At 42.2% G+C, this 17,991-nt stretch overlaps 2 protein-coding genes across 8 annotated transcripts in view; both read right to left on the bottom strand.

Annotated features, from left to right (window-relative positions):
- The window catches only part of LOC109916006 (caseinolytic mitochondrial matrix peptidase proteolytic subunit), an 8,773-nt gene extending 7,206 nt beyond the window's left edge, over positions 1-1,567 (bottom strand). For both annotated transcript variants that reach the window (XM_020515693.2, XM_048617995.1), the window contains exon 1: positions 181-1,567. In XM_020515693.2, coding sequence (XP_020371282.2) covers positions 181-261 — 81 coding nt within the window. In that variant the 5' untranslated portion in view covers positions 262-1,567. The remainder of the gene's footprint in view (positions 1-180) is intronic.
- An 8,215-nt stretch (positions 1,568-9,782) lies between these two features.
- The window catches only part of dcaf15 (DDB1 and CUL4 associated factor 15), a 29,363-nt gene continuing 21,154 nt past the window's right edge, over positions 9,783-17,991 (bottom strand). The window contains exons 11-13 of one of the 6 annotated variants that reach the window (XM_020515700.2): positions 11,577-11,681; positions 11,317-11,432; positions 9,783-10,577 (exon numbers count right to left, since the gene is read on the bottom strand). In XM_020515700.2, coding sequence (XP_020371289.2) covers positions 10,522-10,577; positions 11,317-11,432; positions 11,577-11,681 — 277 coding nt within the window. In that variant the 3' untranslated portion in view covers positions 9,783-10,521. Of the gene's footprint in view, positions 11,101-11,316; positions 11,433-11,576; positions 11,682-16,268; positions 17,641-17,991 lie in introns of those variants that run through there. The other 5 variants (XM_048617965.1, XR_007265746.1, XM_048617969.1 and 2 more) reach the window with 5 other exon arrangements.

A 17,991-nucleotide genomic window follows, 5' to 3' on the forward strand; every position in this document is an offset into this window, starting at 1 on the left:
TGTTTGAACCAAGGCTGTAATGAGGCCAGGAGCTGAGTGGCCCTGGCAGAACCCAAACTGGGGCGTCACTGAGCAGGTGCTGCCTGATAGCACTGTTAGTGACACCTTCCATCACTTCACACCTCAACACTCCCCACACTCTTCCTTTCCCTCCCCCTCTCTCTCTCTCACCACCCTCACCTTCAGTCTCTGCAGCAACATCTCGCCTCTCTCTGACCTTCGACCCGGATGTTCTCCCTGAACCGGAAGCTCCTTCACCATGGCAACGCGGCCCAGTTGGCTCCTCGCCGCCTTGGCCTGGAATTCCGCCGCGTCCGGGAACGGCTCCTTAAACTCCCTTTTCTCCAGCCGGGGTTGTTTTTGCGCGGGGCTGGAGAGTGCAGGAGTTTAGCCAACACCAAATTAGCACAGAAAGCTGAGAGAATGTACCGTTGACCATTCAAACATCAGCATCAACCAGCAGCTGGGCCTTTATAAAACCAGAAAACTGCAGGTACAGAGTGCACAACAAATCCGGGGCTTAATACTACATCGAAATATTATGGATGTTGGAAACCTAAAATAGGAACAGATCATTTTGGGAACAGTCAGCAGGTCTGGTAACATCAGGGAGAGAGAAAGTTTCAGGATCACAGGTGAACAGATGTGCTGCCATGACCACAGCTTAATCCTTTGAGAAATAAACCTCCCTGAACTGGATGTTTTATTCTGATGGACCACCGAGGGTAATGCTGTGAAGGAAAAACACAAGCAGAAAGTGCTGGAGGAACTCAGCAGGTCTGGCAGCATCTCCAGAGAGAGAGAGAGAGAAACAGAGTTAACGTTTCTAGTCTGACATGACTTTTCTTCACAACTGAAAGGAGCTGAAAAATGCTGGTCTTTAATTCTGTTCTCGCCGAGGGTGGTACTCTGAGCTGCCAGCTGGATGACTGAAATAAAATGATTGCAGCAACTGTTGGTCACCACCAACACGGGATTATCCAAGTATGGTGTCAAAACAAACATGAAGTTGCACCCCAAGAACTGAATACATTTTCCAGATTAATGCAGCGTGTTATTATTGAGATCCACAAGGCAGTCTGGTGGTGTCCATTGTTTGTGGAAGCCCAGTGGAGACTGGCATATTTCCTTAGAACTAGAAACCTGACCCAGCAACCTGGTTCTGATAAAGGTTCACGTTCTGAAACATAACATTTTCATTCGTCACAGACATTCATGGCTATGCTGAGTATTTCCACGAGAAACCAGTGATCCCAAAAGTGCATTACCCTGGAATGTTTAAACTCCTCAAACAATAAGCAATACAGCAGCAGTCTGTACTATCTACAACCTATATTGCAGAAATTCACCAAGGCTCCTCCAGCAGCACCTTCCAAACCCACAATCACTACCATCTAGAAGGACATGGGCAGCAGATAGTTGGGAAAACCACCCCCTGCAAGTTCCCTTCTAAGCCATTCACCATCATGTTTTGGAAATATATCTTCCATATCCCATGAAAGAATAATAAAAAGCTACTAATCACTGCACTGTTCTAACAAATGCATAAAGATGGGCCTTTATCATTCAAGAATTTTTGTTATTTGGTACGGGAATGGGGTGTTAAGTAATGCCAGAAGATATGATCCATCCTATGTGGAGGGCAAGTCCACGAAAAAAATCAGTCATACTTGGGAATTAACATACTGGTCATACTGCAGCTCAATTTTGAAGCATACAAGGTGAGTCAGACCAGTATTTGTCATCCGCAAGTTTTACTGATTTTCTCTCCTGGATAGTTGCCCCTGGAGATGTGACAATGCACGTTCTCCTTGAACTGTGCTGTCCGAGATGGTGGATGTACTCAGAAAATGCTGTACAGGAGGGAGTTCCAGGATGTTAACCCAGCAAAGGTGAAGTAATGGCTGATACCTTGAGGTTTAATTGGCGTGTGATCTAGGAGATCATTGAAGATGATGCTGTTCCCTTTATAAATACACTGCTCTTGTTCTGAGTCAGGGAGTTGATGTGAAATGTACAGTTTATCACAAGCTCTGTTACCTGTCCATGAAGCATTAGCAAATTCGGTTGATCAGAGAACATTCATTGCCCAATATTGTCCCAGAGGTACTAGGAAACAATCTTGTCACGTGGCCAACACCACTGGGGTACTGGTAACAGCTTCCCCTCCCTGAAGAACGTCAGTAAACCAGCTGGGTTTTTACACCAATTGTCAGCTTACATGGTCATTTTCTAGTGCCAACCCTTAAATCACAAGTTTCATTGAATTCATTTTCACAGTGGGGTTTCAATTTATAACCTCTGGGTTGCTAATCATAGAATCCTTACACTGTGGAAACAGGCCATTTGGCCCATCAAGTCCACACCAACCCTCCGAAGAGCAGTCCACCCAGACCCATCCCGCTATCCTGTAACCTTGCATTTCCCATGGTTAACCCCACCTAACCTTCACATCCCTAGACACAATGGGCAATTTAGAATGGCCAATTCACCTAACCTGTGCATGTTTGGATTGTGGGAGGAAACCCATGCAGACAGGGGGAGAACGTGCAAACTCCACACAGACATTCGCCCGAGGGTGGAATTGAATCCAGGTCCCTAGCACTGTGAGGCAGCAGTGCTAAGGACTGAGCCACTGTGCCGCCCTGATACAGTATCAAAGCCACCATATTTCATACCCTTGTACATGTCATGTCCCTCCATAGGCTGGACATTTAACCCTTAAGCAGATGGTGCAAGCAGACGTGTACAATGCTTTTCTAATGGCCCAACACCATCCTAGTGTCAGTGTAAAACTATATATTCTCTTAGAACAGAACAGAAACACTTGCATTCATTCAGCACTTTTCAAAACCTCTTTTTTTCCACTTGCTACTATAATGAAAGAAACAGTTCAGTTGCAGTTCACTGGATTGATTCCAGAGATGAGTTTGTTTTATGAAGAGAGATTGAGCAGTTTAGGCCTATACTCACTGGAGTTTAGAAGAATGAGTGGAGATCTAATTGAGCTATAGAAGATGCTAAAAGAGATTGACAAAGTAGTTGTAGAGAGGATGTTTCCTCATTTGGCACAATCTGGAAAAAGAGGTCATTGTTTTAGGATAAGGGGTAGCAGATTTAAAATAGAGATGAGGAGAAGTGACTTCTGTCAAATGTTTGAGAGTCTGTGGAATTCACTCCCACAGTGCGGTGGATGCTGCGACATTGGAGGGGCAAGGGGAGGGTAAGGGGTGAAAAGGGGGTAAAATGCAGGGGGTAAAATGAGGGGGAGGGGTAAAAAGAGTGGGTGGCAGAAAGGTAAAACGGGAGTGAGCAAGGATAAACCGATGGAGGGATTAGGAGGGAGGATAAATGAGTTGGGGAGGGGGGGAGGGAAGGAGGGACAGCAGTAAAACAAGGGAGAGGAAAGCAGGAGTAAAACAAGCTGAATGGCCTCCATTTTGTGATTTTTATGATTGCCCCTGCACTGTGGTTACAGCTTACTGCTGACTGTACTGTGAAACAACGATGCCCAGTGTCTGACTGTGTGCTCACCATCATGTGGGCATTAGCAAAATGGTGTATTATAATAAGACATGATCTGGCCAAAGTGGACTGCGAGCAGCTACTTGTTACATAGGATCAGTGGTAGTGAGTGAGAAAGGCAATAGTGAGAGTGCAGGGCCAACATGTTCCTGTAATGATGAAGGGTGGGACTAACAAGTCCAGAGAATCCTGGATATCGAAGATTAGATAAAGGATAGAAGGGGAAGCTTCTGGTAGTTACAGAGGGCTGAAAACAGCAGAAGTCCTAAAGGACTATAGAAAGTGCACAGGATTATAACCTTGAACAGACCCTTCAGCTCACCATGTCTGGGTCGACACGACAACATTCTAAACTAATCCCATCTGCCTGCACATGGTCTTTACCCCTCTATTGCATGCCTGTTCATGTATCTAAATGCCTCTTAAACATTGTGGTTGTATCTGCTTCTACCATCTCCCTTGGCAGTGTGTTCCAGGCACTTAATATCCTCTCTGTTAAAAACAAACCTGCCCCACACATCTCATTTTAACTTCCTGCCCCCCCCCCCACCTTATCTTGAACCCAGTTTGAAATTTCCATTCTGGGAAAGACTTTGACTATCCCCTATATCCATGCCTCTCATAATTTTATAGAATTCTATCGTCACCCCCCAGCTTCTGAAGCTCCAGTGAAAACACTCCAAGTCTATCCATCCTTTCCTGAAAACTGATACACTCCAATCCAGGCAACATTCTCGTAAACCATCTTTGCACCTTCTCCAAAGCCTTCACACTGGGAAAAAAAGAGAAGAGTGAAAGGGGGCACGAATAAACACTTGTATGTAAATTAACCAAAATCTATAGGCATTTTGTAATTGTATTAGGTACGAGAGGATAACCAAGGAAACAGTAGTATCCATTATGGACCAAAGTGGCAATCTGTGTGTGGAGCCGGAAGATATGGATGGGGTTTTGAATGAGTACTTTGCATCTGTATTCACTGTGGGGAAGGAAAATGTAGGTCGGGAACAGTAATAAACTTGAACAAATTAGCATTCAGAGGGAGGAGTTATTCATGGTTACAGCAGGCTTAAAATTAGATAATGCTACACACTCTGAGATGAATCCCAGGCTGCAGTGGAGGTGAGGGAGGTATTTGAAGGGGCCCTGACATTAATTTTCAAATTCCCTTTGGCCACAGGAGCGGTATCAGAGGACTGGAGGACAGTTAATTTGGTACCATTATGCAAGGAGGGAGGTAGGAAGGAAACTACAGGCTAACAAGTCTAACATCTGTAACCATTGGAAGCAATTCTGAGAGGTAGAATTAATATCCACTTGGAGAGGCAAGGATTAATCAAGAATAGTCAGTGTGGCTTTGTTACGGAGAGATTGTGTCTAACAAATGTGAATTTTTTTGAGGGAGGTGATTAGGTGTGTAGATGAGGATAGTGCAGTATAGTCAACTTGGACTTCAGTAAGGCTTTTGACAAGTTGTTGCATGGGAGACTGATCAAGAAGGTAAGACCCCATGGGATCCAGGGCAGTTTGGCAAAATTGGATACAAAACTGGCTTAATGCAGGGGGCAGAGGGTAATGGTCAAAGGTTGTTTTTGTGACTTTGTCCAATTGTTTGCCGTAGGGTTCAGTGCTGGATCCCTTGCTATTTGTTGTGTACATTAATGATCTACCCATGAAGTTAGGAGGTTTAATAAGTAAGTTGAACCTAATTTGTGGTATGGTAAATCGCAAGGAGGAATGTCTTAGACTACAGGACAACATTGACAGGCTGGTCAGATAAATAGCAAATCGAGTTTAATTCTGATAAATTGGCGGTGATACATTTTGAGAAGACTAACAAGGCAAGGGAGTACACAATGAATGGTGGGACCCTGGGAAGTACTGAGGTTCAGAGGGACCTTGATGTGCATAAGATGGTCAACAAGGCATATGAGATTTTATTAGCCTTTATTAGCTGATACAAAGAAGATCAGAAGGGTTATGCTGGGATTATATTAAATGTTGGTTAGATCAAAAAGGAGTCAAATAAGATCGCTAGAAAAAGTAGCAAGCCTGAGGATTGGGAGCAGTTCAGAATTCAACAAGGGAGGACCAAGCAGTTAACAAGGGGAATAATCCAGAATGAGGGTGGGCTTGCAAGGAACTTATAAGCAGACTGCAAGAGATTCTACAATTCTGTAAAAAGATGAGTGAAGACAAATGAAGGGCCCCTTAAAATCTGAAACAGGAGAATTGATAATGGGAAAACAAGGAAATGGCAGAACAATTAAACAACTAGTTGAAACAAGCACAGAAATTGCTAGTGAGCTCAGCAGGTCTGGCAGCATGTGGAGGGAGAAATGTTTCAAAACTGATAGCAGTAGTTTATTTGTGTCTTCTGTAAAGTCTGAACTAACTTCCAGGAATGGTAGAAAAACAAAGGTCCTTTGGGAAGGAGGAACTGAAAGAAATTATTGCTGAAGAAATGAATGGAACTGAAAGCTGATAAATCCCCAAGGCCCTATAACCTAAATTCCAAGCTGCTAAAAGAGGTGGCTGTGGAGACAGTGGATGTGTTGGTTGTCATCTTGCAGAATTCTGTAGAATCTGCAACACTGTGATTCCCGGCAGATAGTAGAGTGGAAAATTTGACAAGGAGGAGGAAGTGGGAAAACCAGGAATTACAAACTGGTTCATAAACATAAACAGTAGCAAAAATGCTGGAGTCTGTTATAAAGACTGTGATTACAGGACGCTTAGTAAATGCCAAAGGGATTACACAAAGTCAACATGGATTTATTAAATGGAAACTGTGTTAGACAAACTGGAGTTTTTGATAATGTAATTCATAGAATAGATGAGGGACAACCAATGGATGTGGTATAACTGCATCACCACTTCCTCAGGAAGTTCATTCCACACGCAAACCACTATAAAAAAAGTTGCCTCATGTCTTTTTAAAATCTCTCTCCTCTCATCGGAAAAATGTGCCCCCAGTCTTGAAATTCCCCATCTTAGGAAAAAGACAACTACCATCAACTCTATCCACACCTCTCATTATTTTCTAAACTTCTATCAAGTCACCTCTCAACCTCCTATGATCCAGTGAAAAAAGTCCCAGTCTATCCAGCCTTTATAACTCAAACCTTCCATACTTGGCAACATCCTGGTAAATCTCTTCTGAATCCTTTCCAGCTTGATAACATCGTTCCTACAACTGGGCGACCAGAACTGGACACAGTATTCTAGAAGAGGTCTCACTTAAGTCCTGTACAACCTCAACATAACATCCAACTCCTATACTCAAAGGACTGAGCAATGAAGGCAAGCATGCCAAACACCTTTTTAACCATCCTGTCATTAAGGATAGCAGGATGACATTTGGTCCATCAAGCCTCTGCCTGCTTAATGTATGTTTTATCTACTTGGCCCCATTCCCTTGCTCTTTCTCTATAGCCCTGCAACTTTTTTTAAAAAGTACTTCTTCAAATCTCTTTGAAGGTTACTATTAAGTCTATTTCCCAATGCTTTCCAGATCACATAACTCACTGAATAAAAAAATTCTCTTCATCTTACTTGCAGTTCTTTTGCCAATTACTTTAAATCTGTGGCCTCTGGTTACTGACACTCCTAACAGTGGAGACAGTTTTTTTTAATTGTGTCTCTACCATGTTTATCACTTATCAAATGTAGAGTGTGGGATGAGTAATGGTAGGCACATGAGCACTCATTCACCAATATGCACGACAGATCATTCAGTCTTACAAAAGTCTTTCGATCTGCCAACATCACCAGAACAAATCTCTCTGTTTGGAGCCTCCTATTTATCTTCAGTTGGATAACTAGAAACATTGCAACGAATTTACGACAATGTACAGGACAACATTTTATACTGATTGGTTAACAAGTGGGCAACCAAGTGAATTGGTTGGTGATCTTGGCAATTAACTGTCAGTTATTATCTAATCGGTGCATTTTCTATGGCAAGGCCTCTACCAAAATGCACTTGCCAACCAGTTAGAACTGTCTTTAACAGTATAAAATGAATTTCTCCTTTGGTGTTCTTGCGAATGTCCTGATGAGTGCACAAATGACAAGCTTTAACAAAATGTCATCTTTCTTCCAGCAATGCTCGTGATTCATTTTTTTCCACCAAAGACTACCCAAACAAATCACTAGTAGTTGCAAAGATGCCAATACTAGCTATTTACAGAAGGCAGATATTTTTAAATGACAAGTTGCTGGGATTTTTTGCTTTCACAAGTGCATTTTGTAATAATTATTTGGAAATATCCATAAGTCCAAAAAAAATTGCCATTTTCAGTGCCTGAGGTTCTGTAATGTATTAATGTTGTACTGATTGCACAGAATTGACATGTTGCAAATCTGACTTCACCTTAAGAAGTCACCCTCTGTACATAAGAGACTGGAAACCAATTATTGATTTTATTTCTTAAAACTTAGAGTAATCCCTGTCCAGCCATTTTTTCCTATTTAATACAATAATGTCATTGTCTTTTTTATATTTCTGACGTTTGCTTTGTAACACCCAGTTATCTTCTCTGTATCATCTGCAACCTGAGTGACCAGTGCTATTGGGATGCCAGATACTCGGAAATACACTAGCATTACAGGCAGGAGTCAACAGTTCCTTACCCATGGATTCTACTCTGAGTAATAGCACAACCCGAAGCCAGGAGCTCTACATCTACAGTTTCTTTTTTATTCCCTTTATCCTTTCATAAGATATGGATAAAGTTCTTTGTACTGCATATGACTTCCTAAACTTTAGTCAAAGAGCTGATAGTTTACTAGAAAATGATCTAATCTATAACCTTAAAGCTTTTTACTTGCATTCCAAAAAAGTGTGTACTTAATTGTTTTTCCCCACCAGTTTTCCACTATTTAACTGGTAAAGGAAACAGAATTAAATGGCTCCTGACATTACAACATTGAGATTTCCTCCAATACAAAGCGATTTACTTAGTTTGATCATGTCACAAGCATTGCAAAGCCCCTCATACACAGTTAATTACTTTTTATTTTTTGGTCAATGAATTTATAATTTTTTTTTTCTCTTCTAGTGAAGTTTCTGGAAATCTGAAATAAAACACAGTACTGGAGAAATAGTAGGTCTTGCTACATCTGTGGGAAGAGAAACAAGAGTTAACATTTCCAGATTAATACGACTCTTGCAAGAGTCTCTTAACTAGTTTTCTCACCACAGATGCTGCCAGACCTGTGGAGTTTCTCCAGCACTTAATAGTGATTTGTTTTGGTGAGCAGCTTTTAACTAGTGCCTCTCTCCTGGTCATATGGAACTTCCTCAATGGTAGTACTTTACTAACAGAAAATCTCATCTCCTAATCTTACAACCCTTGTAACACTGATACATTAATTTTATTTTTCAACCATTATTTTAATTGTGCTTCCTTATGCTCAGTGTCAGTGATTGACAGTTGAACATGGACAACACCACAGCCTGTTCTCAAAGTTCTGCTAATGAAAGCAGATATACCAGAATGAGTCTGCTCATTCAAGTGATCCTCCTGCTTCTCTGAGTGCACCTCCAAGACGAGAGGGCCTGTTCACTCAGTTTGTAACAGGCGTACTCTATCCCCACCTTCTGCCTTGCACTTGGCACTTCTCCAGCTGTCACCTGAAGAAGGGTCCCAACCCGAAATGTCAACTTTCCTGCTCTTCTGATGCTGCCTAGCCTGCTGTGTTCCTCCAGCTCCACACTGTGTTGTCATTCATTCATGTCCTGGTGGACTATTCCACAGAGCAACCAAAAAGCCTCGACTGGGGCTCCATGGGATTAGATCCCAGTTTGTGAAATGCTGCTGTACAAAACAAACCAAGAGGTGACCTAATTGAAGCTTTTAAAATTGAGGGATTTATTAGGTTTGACATAGAGATGTTTTCCACTTGTAGGTGAGACCAGAAGTGGGCCATAAAATGTAAACCAGTCACTAAAACTATTACACAGATAGCAGTGAAAATGTGAATTTCAATAGCACACAGAATAGTTGAGGCGAATAAGAAAAAGCTCCAGAAGCACAACGGCAAAAGGAATAAAAGGATATGTTACTGACTAAACTGTAGAGGGGTGGAGGAAGGCTCATCTAGAGCATAAACATCAAACAGACCAGCAGGTAATGGCCAGCCTACAGACACATTGAAACACCCATCATTAGCACATGGTATGTTTAGTCAGACCGCCACTTAGATCAGTCTTGATCACTGTTGTATCTTGAAAAAAAATACACCACTCACACTAAACTTCTTTATATTTTATTGAAGTTCACAGGGGAGGAACACATTACAAACTCTGCAACAGCTTAACATGAAATTGTTACACTACTCACTACCCGGGATCCTGCCAAATCAAGAATTCCACAGGGTTATTTTACTCAGGGAATGTTCACCTCACTGTGCAGAGTTCACATGGCCTCCAGTGACAGATACTGATCCTGGTCAGAAAAAAAAAATGAACTGGGAGGATTTAAGGAAGGAATATAACCAGCTCTTTGCATTTTCAAATTAGATCCTAAATAGTGTTAAATATGATAAACTACATTTTAAAAATAATGAACACTTCAGTTAAGCGGCCTGGAGTCTCTCAAAGACATTCACATAATACAAACTAACAAAATTCGAAATTAGATGCTGAGGTAATGCAGACATCAACACTTTGGTATGGGGGTGGGATGGCAGTAGTTGTGAGATATGTATCACCCTCAAAAACCCCAAAATATTGGATATCTTGCACACACTTGGAAGATCTTTTAACTTTTACAAAGTTCATGTATTTTAAAACCTCCAAGAGCCTGGCCTCATCTTTGGGCCTGAGAAGGAATGACTGAAGAAAAAAAACTGAATGAAGAGGTAGCTGCTTTAAAAATATGAAACTTCTTAAACCACCAATTTGTGGCTGACTTTGTTCTGGAAATCCGGGCTCTTCTTTGCTCCCTTTTAAATAATCGTTGGTGAAATGGACGGCTGTAATCATCACCACTACAGGACAATCCACATGCTGCGACCACTGTCTGCCAAGCGCTTCAGCGAGCGGCCTAGAGAAAAGTCAACATTGACATTGAATGTTCACTATATTGCTCAGGCTGGGATTTCAATGCAGATCCGTAAATAAAGAGATGAGTCACTCACTGGGAGTGGTTTACCAGGCCTCTGACATTTTGAAGTGTGGAATGATTGTCTGTCCATCCATTCTCACCCCTCCTTGTGACAATGGATTTGAAGACTTAACACAGAGCCTGAATGCAGAACCGTGTGAAGGAAACTCAGCTGGGGTGGGCCTACTCAAACCCTGCTATGTTGCTCACTAGCTTTTTGTCCAAGATCACTAACTGAATTATCTTTGCCTGGGAGCAGCTGGCTCTGGTGTATCAGAATTGACTGCAGCAGAGTGACAGGGCACAGAGCACAGATATATACCAGAGAATCCCAACACAGGACTCTGTTTTATTGTAGATCAGGTACTTCTCAAACGATGAGCAAAATGAAAGTGACATGCCCAGAATTCAATTCTGTTTTTAACTCTTTCACCCCTACCGACACTCCTTCAACTTCTTTGGTCTGTAGAATCAAAAAGAGAACAGTCTTAACTAATAGTTCAGGCAACATCCTTCAACCAAGCAATACAGGCCTTGGTAGTCTCGCAACTGTGTGCTCGCTTAGTGAACTGGAGAAAGCAGGCTGCAAATGGTCCCCGGTTAGATCACATGCATCACTGCGCTGCAATAAGTTTACACATAGGCTAGGGGCACACACACTCATGGCACTAAAACAAACCTTTATGCAGGGCTTCATTTGTCATTCTGTTAACATTGCGAAAGGTACTTTCAGGGACCAGCCATCTCATTGCTATATCAACACAGCTTTTCCGGAAGGTACTCCAAACACTGCCACTATATAAAAGGATTGCCGGGGTTTGGGGTGGTGATGAGGAATGGGGGCGGTGAAGCGGGGTGGGAGAGAGAGAGAGAGACACACACATTAATCTAAATTTTCATTCTGAAGTGTTATTGAATAAAATTCACTACGTAACTTACCTTGTTTGCCCCTGTACAGCAGTTAAGTCACCAACTCCCATAGTTGCAAATATACCAGTGTTTAGATTCCACGTGCCCTTCAAACAAGTATGATAGGTCTTAGGTCTGAAAAATCAGTGACAGAGTTTGATAATATTTCACAGATACACATTCAGTTTACCAACACAGGATTGTTTTGGAGACACTCAAAACTGGAGTACTGGGAGTGGGAACCTTTTGACAGATCTGCAAAGAGGTAGCTAGCCAGAATAAATGATTTCAGATTAGAGTTCTGGAACTCACTCCTTGAGTGTGTGCTGGAATTCTAATAATAATGTTAACCAAGAGGAGAGGATATTTACTTAAAAGGAGAGACAACTACAGGGCCTGTAGGAATGAACACAGGAGTAGAACTAATTGGATAGCTTTTTCAAACAGCTGACACAGACACAATGAGCCAAATGGCCTTTGTCTGTGCTATAATATTCTGCTCAATATTCTTTGAGGCCTAGGGAATTATTTACTTTCCTTCAGCTGTTGAAACGGAAGCATGATCTATGAAAGAAATAGGTTTCATGGGTCAAATGAGTTTTTTTTTTTCCATAGAATCCCTACAGTGTGGAAACAGGCCCTTCGGCCCAACAAGTCCACACTGACCCTCTGAGCATCCCATCCAGACCCATACCCCTATAGCCCACCTAATCTACACAGCCCTGAACACTACGGGCAATTTAGCATGGCCAATCCACCCAACCTGCACATCTTTGAACTGTGGGAGGAAACTGGAGCACCCGGAGGAAACCCATGCAGACATGGAGAGAATGTGCAAACTCCACACAGACAGTCGCCCGAGGCTGGAACTGAACCCAAGTCCCTGGTGCTGTCAGGCAGCAGTGCTAACCACTGAGCCACCACGCCGTCAATTGCTCCAGAATGCAGTGACTCTACTATCATCTGGTAGTTAAAATAAATCACAACACATCCATCCATTCTCATATGTCTGAACAGCTGCAATTTTGTGCAGAAGATGAAATTTTCTCAGGCATACTAAATACACAACCTCAGATCTGTAAGCTCTCCAACCATATAACTTTTAAGATCTCTACATTGCAGTCCTGGCTTCGGTACATCGCCAACTGATATCGCTCCACACCATGGGAAGCTGTGCTTCAGAGTCCCTGGGGATGAATTCGTTCTCAGCTTGTCCATCTCCAAAGATACTCCTTAAAACTCAGTTCTTTGACAAAAAAAATAGTTTTGCAAAGCTCTCTTAATGAATCTCTTTCTGCTTGGTGTCAAATTTTGTTTGGTAAAGCTTCTGTAAAGTGCATTGGAACACTTTAAGTTAAAGGTGAATTCCAATTGCAAATTGTTGTGTTTGTGTTTACAGCACAGCGACATCTCAATTCCTGTAGTCTGCAGTACTGGAGAGAGAATGGACCATCTGTACTGAGTTCCTGTGATAAACATGTCTAAACTTGAATCATACCCAACTCCACTGCTCTCTAAAGTTTAAACTTCAAATTTTTCTTGACTCAGTATGTGCCATGCTAACAAGTGCAGATAGCACACTGCATTACTGACAGTGAACTGCAGCAGTGCCCACACAGGCCTGCATGAATATGTCTATATACACATACATACACTCACGTCAGGTTTACATTTACATTGATGTATAACTCCAGATAGACACTTGAGGGAACAGGCAAAAACATAACATTGAAATGTGGTTTATACCCTGGACATGCTAAATGCACTCAGAACTTCTTTTTAAACATTAAACCAGAATGGGGAAATCTGCAAGTCACATTTTGCCTTAATTTAATCCGTATTCCTTTGTGTGTTTGTATATGTAGGTAGTCCTTAACAGCGCATGAGACTTTCTCCAGAAGTTTCAATACTGCAGACTATGGAGGGCGTTTGCATTCTGTTCAAATTATTCTGAAGTCTTAACTGTGTTTGCACTAATTCAGTTTGGACATTCACTATACAAAATTGTCTTCTCTGTTTGTTTTTGAATAATTTACATGTTCAAATTGGATATTCATGTGGTGTCCAATGCAGCTTCCATACAGGGTCAATATATTTCAATTTACCTTAAAGGTTTCCCAGATGTTTGACTCAACTATCTGAGTATTGACCAAAAGAACGACATCAGGAACCAGTTTCACCCATGACCACCTATGCTCTCTTGGTATCTCTCTCTCTCACACACTTACGATCTTCATAAACTGGAGCTCAGCCAACCCTCAGCTGCCATATCCTAGTTTGGTCCTGTTCACTGATCAGCCGTGTTCACTGACCTACGGTGGCTCCCAGTCAAGCAATGCCTTAAAATTAAAATTCTCCATCTGTTTTCATGTCCTTTCATGGCTTTGCATACCTAACTATATCTGTAACAAATAGTCATTTTGTAGTACAGAGCTTGACTAATACTGAAAAAAAGACACTTTTTTTTACCCCCCATCTTTTCCTCTTGCATTGATCAGGGCGATGTGTAAGAAATACCAATGTAAACAGAAAATAACATTTATACTCAGAACAGTTAATCTGTTAGCAAGTAGACTCTGATAGAGTTGCTGCCATGGAGCATGCACCAGTCAATGATAATGTTACCCCTACCATGTGCCCAAATAGTGTTAGGATCTCTGCCTTCCCAGCTCCTGTAGGTATCTTTGCTATGTGTCAGAAATGAATCTTCAATGGTGTGACACTTATCCTCCCCCAGCATACTTCTGATACGATTATATGTTCACCATATTTGAATCCACAGATGTGTGTAAGACCTTACATGACTTAATAGGTTCCAACTTCTGATCAAATGCGCCTTATGAAATGGAAGTCAAACGATCTCCCTTTCATTGATGTCCTCGTTCAGAAATCGGCCAAGGGCTTCTCTGTTACTATCCACTGCAAACCTACGTTTACAAGACAATACATACCTTGGCATTCCTACAGTCCCATGTGGTATAAAGATTGACCTTATCAGCAACCTTGTAAACAGAGCTAAAGCCATTTGTTCACTGTATAAGCATGATACCAAAATAGGGTTTGTCAAAGCCATCTTGCAAGATAATGGCTATGCTGATTGCATTATTCTTGCTGTATATCATACAAGTTTATAAATGAATGGGCCTAAGGGCCATCACTTTTGGTCCTGAAATTCTACCTCATATTTCACTGGAAGGTTAAGACATCTCAAAGCATTGAACAATGGGTGAAGCTAACTCTGTTATGCCCCTACAATGCAATAGTAACATAAGTGTTCGCCACTGCTAAGATGCTTCAACAAAATAACTGGCAGTAATTTCCTGTTCCATTTCTCGGAACAATGTCTTGACCAACTGAAGTCCACATGCCTAGTACAAAATTTCAACCAAACTTGGCAGTTAACACTCAGTCATCATTAACTGGTGAAATTCTTCACATCAATACCCCTACCAGTCAGAATCCTCGAGAGTCCTCTTGTCAAACAATTAGCATTCCCTTTTCATACAAGTATAAATGTTGCTTCATTACAAATTGTCCTGATGAGTGGTTTGAGCTATAGGAAGAGGCTGAATAGGTGGAGGCTTTTTTCCCTGGAGCTTCAGAGGCTGAGTTGATCTTGTAGAGGTTTACACAATCATGGGGGTGAATAGCCATGGTCTTTTTCCTAGGGTGGGGATGTCCAAAACCAGAGGGCATAGGTTTAAGGTGAGAGGGGAAAGATTTAAAACGGATCTGAGGGGCAACGTTTTCACGCAGAGGGTGGTGCGTGAATGGAATGAGCTGCCACAGGAAGTGGAGGAGTCTGGTACAATTGCAACATTTAAAAGGCTTCTGGATGAGTATATGAACAGGAAAGGTTTAAGAGGGATATGGGCCACATGCTGGCAAATTTCTAGGTCAGACTGGGATGTCTAGTTAGGTGGACAAGTTAGACCTAAAGGTCTGCTTCCATGCTGTATGACTCTATGACTATTTGTGCTGGAGATCAGAACATCTCTCATCACTAAGCACAGCATTGAGAAATGTTAGCTTGCAACGTTGAAGATTTTCAACTTGCACTCATTAAGACTGGGTTGCAAGAAAACCAAACTTAGAAACGGAACACTAATTTATGTTGCATGAGAAGAGGATACTGACTGATTAGACTACGATTGATATAGGGATGCAGCAGGAACTGCTGTCAATCTCAGTCGATTCAATTCATAGAATCATGCAGTGCAGATGTGGCCCTTCAGTCCATCGAATCTGCACTGACGTGACAAACACCTTCAACATAATCCCATTTACCAGCACTTGGCCTATAGCCTTGAGTGTTATGACATGTCAAGTGCTCATCCAGGTACCTTTCAAAGGATGTGAGGTAATTCGCCTCTACCACCCTACCAGGCAGCACATTCCAGACCATCACCACCCTCTGGGTAAAAAAGGTTTTCCTCACATCTGCCCTAATCATCCTGCCCCTCACTTTGAACCTGTCTCCCCTCACGATTGACCCTTCAACTAAGGGGAACAGCTGCTCCTTATCTGCTCTGTCTATGCCCTTCAATTTTGTACACATCAATCAGATTGCCCCACAACTTGCTGTGCTCCAACGAAAACAACTCAAGCTGATCCAACCTTTCATCATAATTTAAAATTTTCCATCCCAGGCAGCATCCTGGTAAATCTCCTTTGTACCCTTTCCAGTGCAATCACATCCTTCCTGTAATTCAGACCAGGCTTTGATTGATTGATTGATTGATTTATTTGTCGCATGTACTGAAAAACAGTGAAAAGCTTCGTTTATGAGCGGTACAGGAAGATCATAGTAAGTAAAGGACGTACAGATCAAAAAGACTTAGAGGCATACAAGTAACATTGCACAGGGTGTGCACTAGGCGAGATCAATGTTAGCAAGATCAGCGTTATTTGAGGCTACACAGTCCATTCATCAGTCATGGCAGTTTCCTTCCCTAAAGGACATTAGTGAATCAGATGGATTTTTCTGACAATCGACAATGGACTCACAGTCATCATTAAATCCTTAATTCCAGACATTTTATTGAATTCAAATTCCACCATCTGCCATGGCAGGATTTGAACCCGGGGCCCCAGAACATTATCTGGGTCTCTGGATTAACAGTCCAACGATAATGCCACTAGGCCATCACCTCTCCTGAACCTGCTCGTGCGCATGTGCGGGCTTCTGTACCTTCTGCCTGACGGAAGACGTTGTAGGAGATCATTACTGGGGCGTGATGGGTCTTTGATAATGTTGGCAGCATTTCAGGACATTGAGCCGTGTAAATAGAGTCATGGATGGAAGGTTGGCTTCCACGATGGTCAGGGCTGTGCACACCACCTTCCGTAGTTTCTTATGGTCCTGGGCAGAGCAGTTGCCATACCAGGCCGTATGCACCCAGGCAGTATGCTTTCAATGGTGCATCTGTTGAAGTTGGTGAAGGACCTTATAGACATGCCGAATTTCCTGAGCTGCCGGAGGAAGAAGAGGTGTTGTTATGCCTTCTTGACTGTCAAATTTATATGGAAAGTCCAGGATAGGTTGTCTATTGTTGTCACTTTGAGGAACATGATGCTCTTCACTCTCTCAACCTCAGTTCCTATGATGTAGTTGGGGGCATGTTCTCCTCCTTTCTTTCTGAAGTCAATGATCAGTTCTTCAGTTTTGCCGACGTTGAGAGACAGATTGTTTTCATTGCACCACGTCACCAAGCCTTCTATCTCCCTTCTGTAGTTTGACTCGTCGTTGTTGTATAACCGTCCCACTACGGTGGTGTCATCAGCGAACTTGTAGATGGCAGCACAGTCGTAGGTGTAAAGGGAGTGTGGTAGGAGGCTGAGGACGCATCCTTGGTGGGGTTCCAGTGTTGCGTGTTATTATGAAGGAGGTGCAGTTACCTATCCTCATCAACTGCGGCTTGTAGACCTTGATTTGTCAGAGTTTTCCGCAGGGAACATGGCAGGGATTGGCAGTCTCCATAACACTACCCTCAGTGAACGAAAGTGCACTACGTACACAATTGCGGCTTGGTTTCTTGCTGGAATGCAAGACAACAAGCTTTGATTTTTTTTTGTCTCTTCATACCATTAGATTCTGTTACACAAGGAAATTAATTGTTAGGTCATTTATAACACAAGCAGCATTTGAGTGGAGTTGCTCAGCTCTCTCCGAATAAGGTATATAAGCCCAATGTCAGAGTAGAAGCCCTACAGCAGCTTCTCAGCACTTCCATTTCTGATCCCAGTCACCCACGAGTCAGACTGACAAGTTAATATCAACTGATGCTTAATAGAGATTATAACTCTACAAGTATGGGCAAGTACCACCAACTGGACTCAAACTCATTGCAAATTCCACCTTTAGAAGTAACAAAGCAAGCTGGAAAGTAAGTGTGCAAGCTTACTCATGGAACCCCTGACTGGAACAACATTTCAGATTTCCCAT

Source organism: Rhincodon typus, chromosome 38, assembly GCF_021869965.1.
Source record: "Rhincodon typus isolate 14 chromosome 38, sRhiTyp1.1, whole genome shotgun sequence".
Lineage (NCBI taxonomy): Eukaryota > Metazoa > Chordata > Chondrichthyes > Orectolobiformes > Rhincodontidae > Rhincodon > Rhincodon typus.